General features: G+C 37.5%; 1 protein-coding gene across 4 annotated transcripts in view; it reads right to left on the bottom strand.

Annotated features, from left to right (window-relative positions):
• Window positions 1–19,190, bottom strand: part of cadpsa (Ca2+-dependent activator protein for secretion a) — a 342,730-nt gene that overhangs the window by 97,107 nt on the left and 226,433 nt on the right. For all 4 annotated transcript variants that reach the window (XM_061874508.1, XM_061874509.1, XM_061874511.1 and 1 more), the window contains 3 exons: window positions 11,568–11,642; window positions 11,038–11,121; window positions 6,699–6,731 (listed from right to left, as the gene is read on the bottom strand). In XM_061874508.1, coding sequence (XP_061730492.1) covers window positions 6,699–6,731; window positions 11,038–11,121; window positions 11,568–11,642 — 192 coding nt within the window. The remainder of the gene's footprint in view (window positions 1–6,698; window positions 6,732–11,037; window positions 11,122–11,567; window positions 11,643–19,190) is intronic.

The raw sequence follows: 19,190 nt of genomic DNA, 5'->3' as shown, positions 1-19,190 counted from the left end.
TCCCCATGAATGCGTGGGTTCCCTCCGGGTACTCCGGCTTCCTCCCACTTCCAAAGACATGCACCTGGGGATAGGTTGATTGGCAACACTAAATTGGCCCTAGTGTTTGAATGTGAGTGTGAATGTTGTCTGTCTATCTGTTTTGGCCCTGCGACTTGTACAGGGTGTACACCGCCTTCCGCCCGATTGTAGCTGAGATAGGCGCCAGCGCCCCCCGCGACCCCAAAAGGGAATAAGCGGTAGAAAATGGATGGATGGATGGATATTAGACTTAATTTTCATTAGCCAAATTGCTTTGTTTTATTTTGATATCAAAAAGTAATCACCAGGTTTTGTTTACATTAATTGTGTTTTTTTCATGTCTCTTTAAAAATCATTCATGTGATATCACTTTGTTAATGTTTTATTGTGTATAGTTAATTCCTATAAATGATAAATGGGTTGTACTTGTATAGCGCTTTTCTACCTTCGAGGTACTCAAAGCGCTTTGACACTACTTCCACATTTACCCATTCACACACACATTCACACACTGATGGAGGGAGCTGCCATGCAAGGCGCCAACCAGCACCCATCAGGAGCAAGGGTGAAGTGTCTTGCTCAGGACACAACGGACGTGATGAGGTTGGTACTAGGTGGGGATTGAACCAGGAACCTTCAGGTTGCGCACGGCCACTCGCCCACGGCGCCACGCCGTCCCATATATGACATATTTCTGCTCAAATTCATAATGGATCTGTCCAGATACATCATCTACATGATGTACATGACTTAAAAAATTAAATTAAATAAAAAAAAAACCTTTATCAAAATGTAAAAATAGAGATAAAGACATCATGTAATGACGAAAAGCTGACAAGTTGATGTTATTTAAGAATTAAAAAAAATATATTTGTCTATAAATATATGGATAACATTTATCTAGAGTCTTTTTCTTAGACAATACAAATGACATGATGGTATTACGTTCACACCCTAACACTGCTCTACTTAACAATCAGTAATCATGATTTCAATATTGATGACAATAATCTTAATTTTTACTTTGGCCATAATTGGCAGCCCTAGATCTCATACATGAACTATATATATATGTATATATATATATATATATATATATATATATATATATATGTATATATATATATATATATATATATATATATATACACACATATATATATATTTATACATATACATATATATATATACACATATATATATATATATATATATATATATATATATATATATAGACATACATATATATATATATATATATATATATATATATGTTTGCCTTGGTGCCCTTCTAACTTGCCCTAAACTTTTAGGCAACACTTGCCTTGACTTTAAAGAGTTTAAATTTGAGGCATGAATGATGACGTCATCCTGAAAGATTTCAAAAAATAGCTTTGATAACCAATGCCACATTATCCCACATGCTGTAAACCTAATAAATCTTCCTTAAGGTCATCGTAAACAAACATGGCGTTCAGTGTGTGAAACACATTTTTGTGTGATATTTGCACATTCTGCGAAGAGGGGAAAAAACATTGAGTTTCAACACATCAAACCTTATAAGCCACCTGAAACGCCAGCAATGTACAATGGTGTTTTGAAAGCCTAGGAAAACTAACTAAGCTGCCCTAAAGCCAACTGCAAAGAAAGGCTTATTTGAATTGTCTGACTTTTGTCAGGACACATTTACAGCTACACTTTGTCCCAACCACCTTACCTGCTGATGTGCACAAACTACTCTTCAATTTACATTTAAAGAATAATATATTTAAACAAATGATTAATTATCGGTCTGAAGCTGGAAGTTGACAGTTCCAGTATTGGCTTGAAAAAATGATTGTGCATCCCTAATACAGTAGCCTTTATAAAATGTGTCACTTCTGAAAACAGCAGTAAAACTTATACATGGGGTTATACTTTTTAAAGGGGAATTGCACTTCTTTTGGAATTTTACCGATCCTTCACAATCATTATGAAAAACATGACGGATGTATTTTTTTAAAATACATTTTAACTCGTAAATAAACGTAAATAAAAGTCTGCATACAGCAAAGTGATTGGGAGGTCCTCTATTTCGCCAAAAAAACCCAATAATTAACTATTCAAAAAGCACCATCAATACTGCATTTACATTTTGTGACTTGAATATTAACCAACTATTAGTGATATTGTTATTATCAGTGCAGACAAATTATTTATAGTGGTGCTGCGATCACAAGTTTGTCTGCCATTGTTGACATGATCAACTGATGAGCTAACGCATTCTTTGGACTATAAGTCGCAGTTTTTTTCATAGTTTAGCCGGGGGTGCGACATATACTCCGGAGCGACTTATGTGTGGAATTATTAAAGGCGAACATTATCACCAGAACTATGTAAGCGTCAATATATACCTTGATGTTGCAGAAAAAAGACCATATGTTTTTTTAACCGATTTCCGAACTCTAAATGGGTGAATTTGGCGATTGAAACGCCTTTCAATTGTTCGCCTGTCGGAGCAATGACCTTTCACCTGTGACGTCACAACGGGAAGCAATCCGCCATTTTCTGAAACACATTACACACACCAAGTCAAATCAGCTCTGTTATTTTCCGTTTTTTCGACTGTTTTCCGTACCTTGGAGACATCATGTCTCGTCGGTGTGTTGTCGGAGGGTGTAACAACACGAACAGAGACGGATTCAAGTTGACTTATGTGGAGTGTGCTAATCAGACATATCAATGGTCACGCCATGCTAATCGATACTAACATGCTATTTAGGCTAGCTGTATGTACATATTGCATCATTATGCCTCATTTGTAGCTATATTTGCATCCAGCCTTTCCCTCCACCCACATTTAATGCCAAACAAACACATACCAATCGACTGATTCAAGTTGCACCAGTGGTCAAAAGATGCAATCGTTGGTTAGAAGGCGATCGCCGAATTCGTCCTTGTCGCCGCTGTCTGTCGTGATATGGCTTAATAACTTCAGTTTCTTCTTCAATTTTGTTTTCGCTATCTGCCTCCACACTCCAACCATCTGTTTCAAGACATGCGTAATCTGTTGAATCGCTTAAGCCGCTGAAATCCGAGTCTGAATCCGAGCTAATGTCGCTATACCATTCTGTTCTATCCGCCATGTTTGTTTGTATTGGCATAACACAGTGACGTCACAGGAAAATGGACGGGTGGCTATACCGATGGTGAAAATCAGGCACTTTGAAGCCGTTTTTCGGGATGTTGTAAAATTTTGAAAAAAACGTAGAAAAATAAAATAAGCTACTGGGTACTGATTTTTATTGGTTTTAACCCTTCTGAAATTGTGATAATGTTCCCCTTTAACACATTACTGTAAAATATCAAATAATGTTATTTATCTCATTCGCGGAAGAGACGAAGAAATTGTCAGCAATCGTCACATACACATCAGCAATCGTCACACGCAAGTGAACCAATAAGATTTCGGCGGGGGAGGGTCATGGCAGAAGTGCATTGTGGGTCATGGGATGCTAACTGCTATATGCTATATGCTACTGCCCTAGCTATTAAAATGGATCATTTCATCGTTGGCGGTAACTTATAAAAACTGAGAAGGGCTGAACAAAAATGGCACCGAAAAGGAAATCATGTACTGTAGATTACAAGCTGCACGAAGTGAAATATGCAGCAGAAAACGACAAGAGGAAGCGGCGCATACCTTTGGAGTTGGCAGAGTTGTTTAGAAGCGACATCGAGGAAAAAGATTTCATCGGATTTATCGATTAGGAGTGACAGATTGTTTGGTAAACGTATAGCATGTTCTATATGTTATAGTTATTTGAATGACTCTTACCATAATATGTTACGTTAACATACCAGGATTGTTTTCCGTTGGTTATTTATGCGTCATATAACGTACACATATTCAGCCTGTTGGTGAATAAGTGTTGTTGGTGTTGGATTTTATCAAATACATTTCCCCCAAAAATGCGACTTATATTCCAGTGTGACATATATATGTTCTTTTCATTCTTTATTATGCATTTTCGGCCGGTGCGACGTATACCCCGGAGCGACTTAAAATCCGAAAAATACGGTACTTTCTTGTTTCCTTGCTCATTTAAGTTTATTGTAGATCATAAATCATGCCTCTCACCTGGATAGTAGAAGGATGAGGACAAATTCCAATGAGTTAGTACACTTTGACAGCCAATTAAGACCCGGAAATGGTGAGAACAACACGAAAAAAGATCCCCGTTTTCTTTGCGAGGATTATGAGTCATTCTTCACCTAAATGGGAATAAATGAAAATCCTAGCAGTACGCATCCTAATGACAGCATGTTGTAAGTGATGTTGTATTATGTTCCTTGGCTCTCATAAAGTCTGCAGCGAGTGGTAATCAGCAGTGTTAGTAATAACAGGGTTATGTAATAACGGCGTTACATAATAATGGTGTCAGTCACCTTTACTTGAACTAGTAACGAATAATGTAATTAATTAGTTTTTGTTCTGTTAAGACGCCGTTAGCGATCCCTTGATGCCACATGGCACGCTAATTTTGATGTGGTTTTATGTCGACAACAAGACAGCCTCATAAGTGCAGGAAGTTCAATGCAGGAAATATGTTTTTACTAAAATGAACTTGATTACAAATAGGAAGAGATACCATCACACTTTGACACAGCTGAGAACAACATACGCACACGTACACAATGGGAAAATTGAACAACAAATCAATGATTGAGGTGACAAACTTGCCATCGAATATATAACCCTTTTATTAAGCAAAGGTAACACAATCCGGTAAAAAGATTATAAAGAGCTGGAGTCAGAGCCGACAAAGTACAATGTTAACTGCTAGAGCCTGATGACATCACAAGTCACTAGGCAACAGGCCCCGCCTTTTAAAAGCACAGACTGCGCACACTGTGCTCTTAAATTAAACATCTCTCACATGTATATGGCAGATATTTGAAGTGTTTTTTGTTTTTTTTAAAGTAATGTATCAATTACTTTCCCTAGTAATTAACTAATTATATCTATTAAAGAGTAATACCGTTAGTAATGCAATTACTTTTTTGGTAAAGTAACGAATAATTACAATTACTTTTTTCAAGTAATTTTCAGAATACTGGTAATTAGTGATGTTAAAAAAAGCAAATGTTGCTATGCGTTTTTTAATTTAATGTGCCGCTTGTTCTTAAAGGCCTACTGAAATGAGATTTTCTGATTTAAACAGGAATAGCAGGTCCATTCTATGTTTCATACTTGATCATTTTGCGATATTGCCATATTTTTTGCTGAAAGGATTTAGTAGAGAACATCGACGATAAAGTCCGCAACTTTTGGTCGCTAATAGAAAAGCGCGTGTGCGCGTGACGTCACGAGTTGCAGGGTTCCACACATCTTCACATTGTTTATAATGGGAGCCCCCAGCAGTAAGAGATATTCGGATAGAGAAAGCGACAATTTCCCCATTAATTTGAGCGAGGATGAAAGATTCGGGAATTACGATATTGATAGTGGAGGACTAGAAAAAAAAAAAAAAAAGCGACGGCTCCGGGCGGCGGCAGTGTGAGCGTTTCAGATGTAATTAGATACAATTCTTTGGATTATTCTGGAAGATCCCTTATCTGCTTATTGTTTTAATAGTGTTTTAGTGAGATTTTAAAGATTGTAAAGACATACCTCGAGGTCGGATGGCTGCGGTGAACACGCAGTGTCTCAGAGAGAAGCCGAGGAGCCAAGCTCACAGCTGCCTTTTTTGACATGACAGCTGCTGCAGGATGACGAATAATCCATTGATGTCTCCGGTAAAATATACATCACAATTTTCCCATCCAAAAACATGCCGGTTGACGTAGAGAAAACATGTTCGCTTGACCGCTCCGCTTCACAACAAAGAAACACCGGCTGTGTCTCAGGGGTTAAAGACAGCTGCAATCCACCAATTTTCACCAACAGCTTTGTTCTTTATAGACTCCATTATTAAATGAACAAATTGCAAAAGATTCAGCAACACAGATGTTCAAAATACTGTGTAATTATGCGATTAAAGCAGATGACTTTTAGCTGTGTGTCGTGCAGCGTTAATATTTCCTTACAGTCCGTGACGTCACACGTACGCATCATCATTCCGCGACGTTTTCAACAAGACACTTGCGGGAAATTTAAAATTGCAATTTAGTAAACTAAAAAAGCCTTATTTGGCATTTGTTGCATTGTTAATATTTCAATATGGTCGGTAGTAGTGGGTTCCAGTAGGCCTTTAAAATGATCAGAATATGTAAATATTAAACGTTATTACAAATGTGCCTGTCACTACATTACATATGTATGTATATAAAACCTTAATGGAGGTGTTTAGATGCTTTTTTAAGGGCTTTATAGGCAGAATAGAGCGGCTCCCATAAGCTGCATTTATTTATTATTTAGAATGCATTAAATACATCCGTTGTCATGTCTTACATAATGATTGCAAACTATAAGCAAAATTCCCAAATAAGGGCAGTTCTCCTTTAAGATCAAATTTCTTGTCATCTCCCACAATACTCCAACAATTAATAGAGGAATGAAGGTATTGTATTCGTAATATGCGCTACTCTAATTATAATGATAGTGTAATGTAAACATGTTGTCAAGAGAACAATAACAATGTTCAAATCGTGGATGTTTGTCCCAAAATGACAGGCAGTTGTTGAAATCCACTTACAGGCACGTCCACATACTTTGAGGCCGCTTTCACCTTGTCATAAAAAGAGAGAAACAGTGAGGATTGCAGCTGTGATATCACAGAAGCTTGATATTGAAACATGATATCACACCAACATGGTATCACACAGAAACATAATCACACAAGCACTACACGACATGATATCACACGTTCAAGATATCAAAAATGTATGATATCACATAATGCTATCAAAGAAGCATGATACCAAAGATACATGATATCACAGAACATAGATCCAATATATCATACATATATTATTTCATCTATATTCTATATCACACAGACAAGATACCACAGACAATTGATATCATAAATATATGATATCATCAATACACTATATCACAGAGACAAGATATCAAAGACAATTGATATCATAGAAACATGATATCACACAAACAAGATATCACGTTACCTTGACATCACATAAACATGATATCATAGACAATTTAGATCATTGAAACATGATATCACGTTAACCTGACATCACAGAAACATGATATCGTAGACAATTAATATCATTGATACATGATATCATACAAACAAGATATCATGTTAACATGACATCACATAAACAAGACATCATAGACAATTGATATTATAGTAACATGATATCACACAAACTAGAAATCATGTGTACTTGATACCACACAAATATGATATCATAGACAAGTGATATTATAGAAACAGGATATCACAGATGTGATATCACTTAAAAATGATATCACAGAAACACATGATATTATACAAACATGATATCGCTAATACTATGAAGCCAAAGACTATTAGTAGTTTTTGCTTATTTTTCTACAATATTAGTTTGTTTTTCAACACCAAAACTTGTTGGGAATGTTTTGGCTCCATATGAAACATGATGTCACACAAACATGATATCATAGAAAGCTTATATCATAAAACCATGACATCCCTAAACATGATATCGCCTAAGAAAAATATTCCACGAACATGATATCACAGCAAAGTACAACTTGGACCCTTTTTTGTTATCCACTAGCAGATTCAATTTTTTTAGTGTACATTAAAATAAGATAACTTTTCTTACCAATACTTCATACTTGCTGCTTACTTAAATTATATTTTTCAAGACTCCACAACACACAAATGTCAATTGTGTAATCTGTTTTTTTCTTGCTGTCCAATATGGGTGTTTAAATAGTGTCTATAATTTGTACAAACCCCATTTCCATTTGAGTTGGGAAATTGTGTTAGATGTAAATATAAACGGAATACAATGATTTGCAAATCCTTTTCAACCCATATTCAGTTGAATGCACTACAAAGACAAGATTTTTGATGTTAAAACTCATAAACTTTGTTTTTTTATTGCAAATAATAATTAACTTAGAATTTCATGGCTGCAACACGTGCCAAAGTACATTAGTTGGGAAAGGGCATGTTCACCACTGTGTTACATCACCTTTTCTTTTAACAACACTCAATAAACGTTTGGGAACTGAGGAAACTAATTGTTGAAGCTTTGAAAGTTGAATTCTTCCCCATTCTTGTTTTATGCAGAGCTTTAGTCGTTCAACAGTCTGGGGTCTCTGCTGTCGTATTTTACGCTTCATAATGCACCACACATTTTCGATGGGAGACAGGTCTGGACTGCAGGCGGGCCAGGAAAGTACCCGCACTCTTTTACTACGAAACCACGCTGTTGTAACACGTGGCTTGGAATTGTCTTGCTGAAATAAGCAGGGGCGTTCATGATAACGTTGCTTGGATGACAACATATGTTGCTCCAAAACCTGTATGGACCTCTCAGCATTAATGGTGCCTTCACAGATGTGTAAGTTACCCATGCCTTGGGCAATAATGCACCCTCATACCATCACAGATGCTGGCTTTTGAACTTCGCGCCTTTAACAATCCGGATGGTTATTTTCCTCCTTGTTCCAGAGGACACCACGTCCACAGTTTCCAAATATAATTTGAAATGTGGACTCGTCAGACCACATAACACCTTTCCACTTTGCATCAGTCCATCTATGATGAGCCCGGGCCCAGTGAAGCCAGCGGCGTTCTTTGGTGTTGTTGATGAATGGGTTTTGCTTTGCATAGCAGAGTTTTAACTTGCACTTGCAGATGTAGCAAGCAACAGTAGTTACTGACAGTGGTTTTCTGAAGTGTTCCTGAGCCCATGTGGTGATATCCTTTACACACTGATGTCTGTTTTTGATGCAGTACCGCCTGAGGGATCAAACGTCCATAATATCATCGCTTACGTGCAGTGATTTATCCAGATTCTCTGAACTTTTTGATGATTTTACAGACCGTAGATGGAAAAATCCCTAAATTCCTTGCAATAGCTCGTTGAGAAATGTTGTTCTAAAACTGTTCGACAATTTGCTTACAAATTGGTGACCCTCACCCCATCCTTGTTTGTGAATTACTTAACATTTCATGGAATCTGCTTTTATACCCAATCATGGCACCCACCTGTTCTAATTAGCCTGCACACCAGTGGGATGTTCCAAATAAGTGTTTGATGAGAATTTCTCAACTTTATTACTATTAATTCCCACTTTTCCCAACTTCTTTGTCACGTGTTGCTGGCATCAAATTCTAAAGTTAATGATTATTTGCAAAAAAAAAATGTTTATCAGTTTGAACATAAAATATGTTGTCTTTGTAGCATATTCAATTGATTATGGGTTGTAAATGATTTGCAAATCATTGTATTCTATTTCTGCGATGAGGTGGCGACTTGTCCAGGGTGTACCCCGCCTTCCGCCCGATTGTAGCTGAGATAGGCGCCAGCGCCCCCCGCGACCCCAAAAGGGAATAAGCGGTAGAAAAATGGATGGATAGATGGATGTATTCTATTTATATTTACATTTAACACAATTTCCCAACTCATATGAAAACGGGGTTTGTACAAAGAATAATATTTTTAGCGTGCAATATGACTTATTACAGTGTTATCATAATCTGTAACTTTTGTTTACAAATATGTACTTGCTGTGTGCATTGATGGCAGGTAGTACTAGTTTTATTATTATCTTTTTTTTCATTAATATTCATTTGTTCATTGTATTTATAAGGTTTTGTGTATTAACGTTGTTGCCCTAGGGGTAAACTGGGTAACACACGACACAATGACAATGCTTAACCTATTGTTTTATAACAATCTACAAGGTTAATATGGTTTGCTTCTCTTTATTCCCCTCCATTTATCTGCTTTCTTTTGAATTTCAAGTTATCATTACATATATGTGTTGTTGCATTTGAAACAATTGTGTTGTTAATAACAGAGGTAATTATTGTTATTATTCATTATCAATAATGCTATTTCTACTGGTATTTGTATAGCTCCATTTGTTGTGTAATCATTTTCATTGTCATTTCTGTATTATTAATTTTTATTTCACTAACTGCTTCTTTGCTATCACTTTTACCATCATATTTGTACATATCATTTTTGCTGATGTTGTTCTGTTGTTGTTGTTATTGTTGTGTTTGCTGTTGTCTCTCTGTCTTATCCTCCTCTTGTGCCCGCAATTTCCCCGTGTTTTCTTTTTTTTTTTCTTTCTTTTTATCCCCTCCTGCTCCGTCTCGGCTGCACCAAATAATAATATTAATCCATTAAATAAACTCAAATACAAATAAGGCAACAAGAGAAGTATCCCACACTGCTCTTTTGTAAAGTAAATTTGTCCAGCCTGCACATCTACGTCAACAATATGATTTTTCTGAGTAGCTGTTTAGGACAAATAAATAAATAAATAAATAAATCAAAATAAAAAATAACGGTTTGTGCATTGCTCGAAGTTAAATCTGCACTGCAACCTAAGAAGTTCCCTCTTGTTAACGTCCATATGCAAAACATGACAAGCTTTGTGAATATGAAATATTTCACACATAACTCCATACAAGAATCTATGAGTCTTTCTGTGTAATTTCATCAACATGTGAGTGAGCTGGTCGTACATAAAAAGTGAGATTTGAGATGCAAGGGAATCCGGTCCTGAACTCACTCGAGTCGTGACGCGTCTTCTCTCAGGGGCATTGTTAGAATCACAGTTACTGGGCTTCACTATTCTTGTCCACAATTAAAGTTGTTAAGTTGTTTCCAAATGAAAGTTAGTTTTCCAGATAAAAATGATGTAAATGCAGAAGTATTCTAATGGGTAGTTCTTTGTGGCTCTCATTAACTAGATGCTCAATAATCAGCAAATCCTCAATTTTGGTATATTGTTTCCACAATTGTTTGAAGTCACATTATTACACAAGAAAATCATGTTTAGGAAAGCAGTAATATTGATAGTTACACATAAAAATAATATTAAGTTCAACTTACTGTGAAAGAAAGAAAAGAGGAGAATAGTGTTCCTTCATCATATCTGGAGAGCTTCGCTAAAACACTTTCCAGAATGACCACAAACTGGAAGAAAGTGGTAGAAAACAGGTTATAATCTTGTGTTTTCAACTCAGGCATATCAATACATCCCAGTCGTTTTTTTCTTTTCCTCACACATAAAATTAGCATCTGTAGCAAAAAATAAAACATTTACAGAAATGTTCATTAATATGCCCTGTCTAATAAATAAACGGGAAACTACCAAACTTGTGCACCGCTCTTGACGTTTATATCTATATGTATAACTTTAAAAGTCTCAACAGATAGATATTATTATTATTACCATACAACATGAAATGAGCATTGTTCGAGGCTGTAATGTCAAAGCTAATATGTGTAGCACATTTGGCAACAATTTACTTGATCATGTAAAATACAATTAAAATGAACTGAATGCCAATACTGAAATTTTATCAGATATCGTTATTTGACTTGTCAATATTGCATTGATAAATCAATCCGGTATTTACCTTTGCAACCAGCAGGGTTATCATCTCCTTCACTGTCTCCTCAATGAGATTGTCAATTTGGGAATGATATTGTCTCTAGAAGGAAAACAATTAACAACATGTTAATAACATAACAATAAATACAACTTTCAATACAAAACAATCCGTTTTCTACCGCTTGTCTCTTTTTGGGGTCGCGGGGGGAGCTGGAGCCTTTCTCAGCTGTATTTGGGCGGAACGGCGGGGTACAACCTGGACAAGTCGCCACCTCATCACAGGGCCAACACAGATAGACAGACAACATTCACACCCACATTCACACACTAGGGCCAAATTAGTGTTGCCAATCAACCTATCCCCAGGTGCATGTTTTTAGAGGTGGGAGGAAGCCGGAGTACCTGGCATACTTGCCAACCCTTCCGATTATTCCGGGAGACTCCCGAATTTCAGGGCCCCTCCTGAAAATCTCCCGAGGCAACCATTCTCCAGAATTTGTCCCGATTTCCACCCGGACAACAATATTGGGGGTGCACCTTAAAGGCAGTGCCTTTAGTGTCCTCTACAACCTGTCGTCACGTCCGCTTTTCTTCAATACATACAGCATGTCGGCCCAGTCACATAATACATGCTGCTTTTACAGCCACGCATAAGTGAATGCAAGGCCGTATAAACGACTTTAACACTGTTACAAATATGCACCACGCAGTGAAACCACACCAAATAAGAATGACAAACACATTTTGGGAGAACATCCGCACCGTAACACAACATAAACACAACAGAACAAATACCCAGAACCCCTTGCAATACTAACTCTTCCGGGACGCTACACTATAAACCCCCGCTACACCCAAACACTAACCCCTCCCTATCTCCCGAATTCGGAGGTCTCTAGGTTGGCAAGTATGGTACCCGGAGGGAACATGCAAACTCCAAACAGAAAGATCCCGAGCCCGGGATTGAACTCAGGACGACCCGGGACCTTGGTATTCTAAGGCACATGCATTAACCCCTGTGCATTTAAATCTTAATTAGTTATGATGTGACTGCAATGAAAACGATGCTAATATCTTAATATTCACAAATTTGAATGAATTGTAAACATCCATTGTTTTTTACATTTAGCTGATTTTTTTATAAACCGTTATTGTATTATAAGGGAAAACAATTTTTCCAGACAATCACGTGTGAACGCCAAAAAGTGAAGCTGAGCTGAAACATTGTTGAAATGAAAATTTATACCATTGTTGATATTATTCATTTTTGTTTGATAACTTTTGGATTGTTTTGTGTCAAGTTTGTGTGTCCTCTCAGTTTCTTTGTTGATTGCTATTCTGAATGTTGCTGGGCCGGGTTTGGTTTTGGAATTGGAATAGTATTATTGTGTGTTATTTTGTGGGATTGATTAATAAAAAAATTAAAAAAGTAACAAAAAATAGAAATGAAAGGACTATAAAATGAATGTGTAATATGGAATGCTTGAAATCGGCCAATGAATGTGGAATTTGTATTATTGTCCCAGAAAATGTAGCCCAAGCAGTGGATAGAGCCTGGGTGCCTGTGGGGACGCAGCCCATGTAAGTCGAGAGGGACCGGGTCCTCGTGAAGACGCAGCCCATACAGTCAACAGAAACCAGTAAGAGGCCTCATGTATTGCGAGTTTCGTAGATTACCTAATAAAAAATGGTAAACGCCCAAATCCAGAAAACGTCGTAAGCACAAACAGTTTTAGATGTATTAAAGTACAGTGGGGCCAAAAAGTATTTAGTCAGCCACCGATTGTGCAAGTTTTCCCACTTAAAATGATGACAGAGGTCTGTAATTTTCATCATAGGTACACTTCAACTGTGAGAGACAGAATGTGGAAAAAAATCCAGGAATTCACATTGTAGGAATTTTAAATAATTTATTTGTAAATTATGGTGGAAAAAAAATATTTGGTCAACCATTTAAAGCTCTCACTGATGGAAGGAGGTTTTAGCTCAAAATCTCACGATACATGACCCCATTCATTCTTTCCTTAACACGGCTCAATCGTCCTGTCCCCTTAGCAGAAAAACAGCCCCAAAGCAGGATGTTTCCACCCCCATGCTTCACAGTAGGCATTGTGTTCTTGGGATGCAACTCAGTATTCTTCTTGCTCCAAAAACAACGTGTTGAGTTTATACCAAAAAGTTATATTTCGGTTTCATCCGACCACATGACATTCTCCCAATCCTCTGCTGTATCATCCATGTATCCATTTTGGTATAAACTCAACTCGTCGTGTTTGGAGGAAGAAGAATACTGAGTTGCATCCCAAGAACACCACACCTACTGTGAAGCATGGGGGTGGAAACATCATGCTTTGGGGCTGTTTTTCTGTTAAGGGGACAGGACGATTGATCCGTGTTAAGGAAAGAATGAATGGGGCCATGTATCGTGAGATTTTGAGCCAAAACCTCCTTCCATCAGTGAGAGCTTTGAATGGTTGACCAAACAGTTATTTTCCACCATAATTTACAAATAAATTCTTTAAAATTCCTACAATGTGAATTCCTGGATTTTTTTTTCAAATTCTGTCTCTCACAGTTGAAGTGAACCTATGATGAAAATTACAGACCTCTGTCATCATTTTAAGTGGGAGAATTTGCACAATCCGGGGCTGACTAAATACTTTTTTGCCCCACTATATGTGCAAGCTTTAATCTAAGCACACTTCTTTATTACATCCCAATCAGTGTGGAATTAAGCCCACATGTTGGGAGTGCAACTGGCCACTCCCTGTCCACGCCCCCATTGAAATATGCAAAGCATTTAAATATGCAAACCGATATTCCACACACTGCCCATTCAGAATTCACCTACAAGGAGTAGGACGTGTATGTTGCTGAAATGAAGGAGCGTCAAAATATACTCTTTGTCACGCTGTCACCTGGCGTTTGCAGTGCACGAGAGACGGTTGAGTGTCATAAAGAGTGCAAGGCTGTCAATGCTGTGGAGTCAGTGAACCGCACACAGGAACAAATAATAAATATTTTCACATTCTTACTGATCCTTACTGTATCCGACAATTAAAGAGGAAATTGTGGCGTTTCTCTCTAATGTGTTGCTGCCGCCTGTCTGGATTCTTTTGCAGTGTCTTTGGTTGGTTTTGGGCCTCTCCGCCACACTTGCGGGCAGTTAACAATTAGCCCTTGTTAAGCCCTGCTGACTGTCACAGCGTTGCCAGTTATTGCCTATGGTTCACTCAGCTCCATAGACGATTCTTATCGCTTGGCTCTCTTGTGATCATCTTTCCCGCGGGCACCACGCTCACTTGCCTTACTTGGCTCTATCCTGGTACTGTTGGGTAGCGTATTTTCCACTCCTTTTACATGTGTCATTTTTTTATTTTCCAGTCCATTGGAATGCGCCTTATTTTCATTTTTTCAATTCTCATGAGTGCATTTTTTGTTATTAAACATTATTGTTTTTTTCTTAAGTGTCCATATATGCTTTGGATTCCTATTCTTAACAGAAATCCTGTATTTATTCTTTTGCTGCCTGCTAAACATCATTAGACTGCCAGACTTCAAATTTACACTTAACACAACTCTAAAAATGTTAATACTAGGATCATAAATACTAACCCCGTTTCCATATGAGTTGGGAAATTGTGTTAGATGTAAATATAAACGGAATACAATGATTTGCAAATAATTTTCAACCTATATTCAGTTGAATATGCTACAAAGACAACATATTTGATGTTCAAACTGATAAACATTTTTTTTGTGCAAATAATCATTAACTTTAAAATTTGATGCTAGCAACACGTGACAAAGAAGTTGGGAAAGGAGGCAATAAATACTGATGAAGTTGAGAAATTCTCATCAAACACTTATTTGGAACATCCCACAGGTGTGCAGGCTAATTGGGAACAGGTGGGTGCCATGATTGGGTATAAAAGCAGCTTCCACGAAATGCTAAGTAATTCACAAACAAGGATGGGGTGAGGGTCACCAATTTGTAAGCAAATTGTCGAACAGTTTTAGAACAACATTTCACAACGAGCTATTGCAAGGAATTTAGGGATTTTACCATCTATGGTTCGTAAAATCATCAAAAAGTTCAGAGAATCTGGAGAAATCACTGCACGTAAGTGATGATATTACGGACTTTTGATCCCTCTGGCGGTACTGCATCAAAAACCGACATCAGTGTGTAAAGGATATCACCACATGGGCTCAGGAACACTTCATAAAACCACTTTCAGTAACTACCGCTACATCTGTAAGTGCAAGTTAAAACTCTATTATGCTAAGCCAAACCCATTTATCAACAATATCCTGAAACGCCGCCAGCTTGGCTGGGCCCGAGATCACCTAAGATGGACTGATGCAAAGTGGAAAAGTGTTCTGTGGTCTGACAAGTCCACATTTCAAATTATATTTGGAAACAGAGGACGTGGTGTCCTCCAGAACAAAGAGGAAAATAACCATTCAGATTGTTATAGGCGCAAAGTTCAAAAGCCATCATCTGTGAGAAAGATGCTCTTTGTTGCTACTGGGAATTTAATTATAAACAGTGGTAAAACTCCCTACATTTAGTAGTACCATTTTTAAATTCAAGTTATGGTAAAACTGAGATTAACAACCGCTCTTCGATACACTCACTGGTGATACTGCTCATTTACTTACTGGAGAAGCATGCTAGCAAGCTAATCGCTAGCTTGATTAAATGCTAACATGAATACAAGAGACATACACATATGACACAGATGTGTCTACACCTGTGTGAACCTGCCTGATGTCCCATAAACTGGATGTGCGACCCTGATATTTCCTTTTGCATTAAAAACACTAACCTTTACAAATCACAATGGAAGAAGATAAACCTATTCAAACATTCAAAAGGTGTGCTTGAAAAGTACTTTGGAGCACATTCAACAATACCGTGATCATTTTGGTTACAATAACCATGGTGTCACGATGCATTCCTAGTTGCTAAAGTCAGTAAATTAAACTAACTACTTACTGACCTGTGTCTCAGACTACTTTAACACTGCAGGCCAAAGTTTTTGAAATCTTATTTTTTTCCAGCTGACTGTTAACACCGCAAGTAAAATGTGATCTTTTTTAGACTCCAGTATAAACGCGTACAATGTGACCTCAATGTCATTTGCATGCGCGGTTCGATAGTGAAAACATAAGCAGTTGACTTGATTCCGTAAATGAACAAAGTAAAATAAAAGTTGCCAAACTTCTTTTACGTGAAAATAAATTAAAGTAATATGAGTGAATGAATATATACAGTTTAATATATTTTGGAGGGTTACTAATCTTTTTATGGTTGTTAAGTAGAGGCATCACAGACATCAGTGTGATTATTTTTCAACTCCCAAACGTAAACAACTTCTGCAATGTAGTTCTTAACATGTAAGCAAATATGCCGCAGCGTACACGTCAATTTGGGTTCTTCAACAATTGCTATTTATTCAGAATCAAAGTATATAACATACACGCATCTCCATACATTACATATAGCCTGATATTTGCGCACTATTGACCAGCGATGAAACGAAAATTTGGCCGCCAAAAAAAAATACTTTGTTCACCAAAACAGGATGTTGTTATGATGTATCTACTTTCACTGGCAAGCTCACCCAAAAATGACACAAAAGTCACATACAGGACGCTTTCAGGACACATTTCCAGCTATATTAAAGTCACATTTTAAAAGCTTAGATTCCAATCGGATTCGGACTACTTCCTGATGTGGCCTGAATGTGACGCGATAAGATCAGATTTAAAGCATTTTGGAGCGTTTAGACTGACAAAAAATATCTGATTTGTGTCAATTTAAAATCAGAGTTTGTGTGTGTTTAGGCGCTTTTTTAATGAAATGTGAAATTAAATGTATCTTGATATTATCGTATAATACGATTATGTCTCGCAGTGTATCGATTTTTTTGCAGTAATCTTTTATCACAGGTGTTTCCTTTCCTCGCTCCTTACATGTCATCCACAGTAGGGACGGGACATGAGTGGCTGAAAATTTGGCAAAGCATAAGTTACAGAAGAAAAAAAACTAACTAGGCGCTAATATGGTGGACTCGAGCAGTGAAGTTAAACTTAAAGATGCACCACCATCGTTGAAATCAAATGTGCATCTGTCGAAAGTAAGCGTGGCGCAGCGGGAGAGTAGCCGTGGGCAACCCAAGGGCAAGACACTTCACCCTTGCTCCTGATGGGTGCTGGTTAGCGCCTTGCATGGCAGCTCCCTCCATCAGTGGGTGAATGTGTGTGTGAATGGGTAAATGTGGAAGTAGTGTCAAAGCGCTTTGAGTACCTTGAAGGCAGAAAAGCGCTAAACAAGTACAACCCATTTATCTGTGATGGGATGAGGGTGCATTAGTGTCCAAGGCATGGGTAACTTACACATCTGTGAAGGCACCATTAATGCTGAGAAGTCCATACAGGTTTTAGAGCAACATATGTTGTCATCCAAGCAACGTTATCATGGACGCCCCTGCTTATTTCAGCAAGATAAGTGTTACAACAGCGTGGCTTCGTAAAAAAAAAAAGAGTGCGGGTACTTTCCAGGCCCGCCTGTGGTCCAGACCTGTCTCCCATCGAAAATGTGTTGCGCATTATGAAGCGTAAAATAAGACAGTGGAGACCCCGGACTGTTGAACGACTGAAGCTCTACATAAAAGAAGAATGGGAAAGAATTCCACTTTTAGAGCTTCAACAATTAGTGTCCTCAGTTCCCAAACGTTTATTGAGTGTTGTTAAAAGAAAAGGTGATGTAACACAGTGGTGAAAATGTCCTTTCCCAACTATTTTGGCACGTGTTGCAGCCATGAATTTCTAAGGTAATTATTATTTGCAAAAAAAAATAAAAATTAATTTTATGAGTTTGAACATCAAATATCTTGTCTTTGTATTGCATTCAACTGAATATGGGTTGAAAATGATTTGCAAATCATTGTATTCCGTTTATATTTACATCTAACCCAATTTCCCAACTCATATGGAAACGGGGTTTGTAAATACAGTACAACACTTATGTAACAATCTTGTTCAGAGGTTTTCAACTTTTGGGCCGTGCAATTTTTGGTTTGTTAGACTCTTTTTTTCATATTCCCCTGCATATTTTTCCACCAATAAAAATGTCTTTATATATACATATTAACATTGATCCAACACACTGTAGTGTAGTTTATAAACAGTAGTGGTATGGACACCCTATTCACTGTACCTTAATGGTTTCAAATAAAACATGAATAAAGATTTACATTATTTTGTGTCAGGAAGGGGGGGTCGCAGCTTGTTGCGGGGTCGTTCTCCCAGGAAGGCAGACGGACTACTCGGGACATGGCGTGCAGGTATAAACATGATTTAATCTTTAACTCAGAAAAAGTGAAAAAAAAAAAAGGCGCACAAGGCGAAAGCACAACTTGACGAAGGAAACAAAACTAACACTAAGACTAAACTTTGGACATGAAACAAAAGTAGCTAACTGTGGCTTGAATAAACAACACATTACTTGGCATGGCATGAAAAGAACAGAGGCATTGCCTGAAACAAGCAGGACTTACTGTGGCAAGAACAGAGCATGAAACGAACAATGACGCCAGGCCGACTGACTGGCAAAGACGAGCTTGAATACTGCCTCTGA

The sequence above is a fragment of the Nerophis ophidion genome, linkage group LG16 (genome assembly GCF_033978795.1).
Source record: "Nerophis ophidion isolate RoL-2023_Sa linkage group LG16, RoL_Noph_v1.0, whole genome shotgun sequence".
Taxonomy (NCBI): Eukaryota; Metazoa; Chordata; class Actinopteri; order Syngnathiformes; family Syngnathidae; genus Nerophis; species Nerophis ophidion.
The sequence above is the reverse complement of the archived record's forward strand: the minus strand, read 5'-3'. Positions and strand labels throughout refer to the sequence as shown.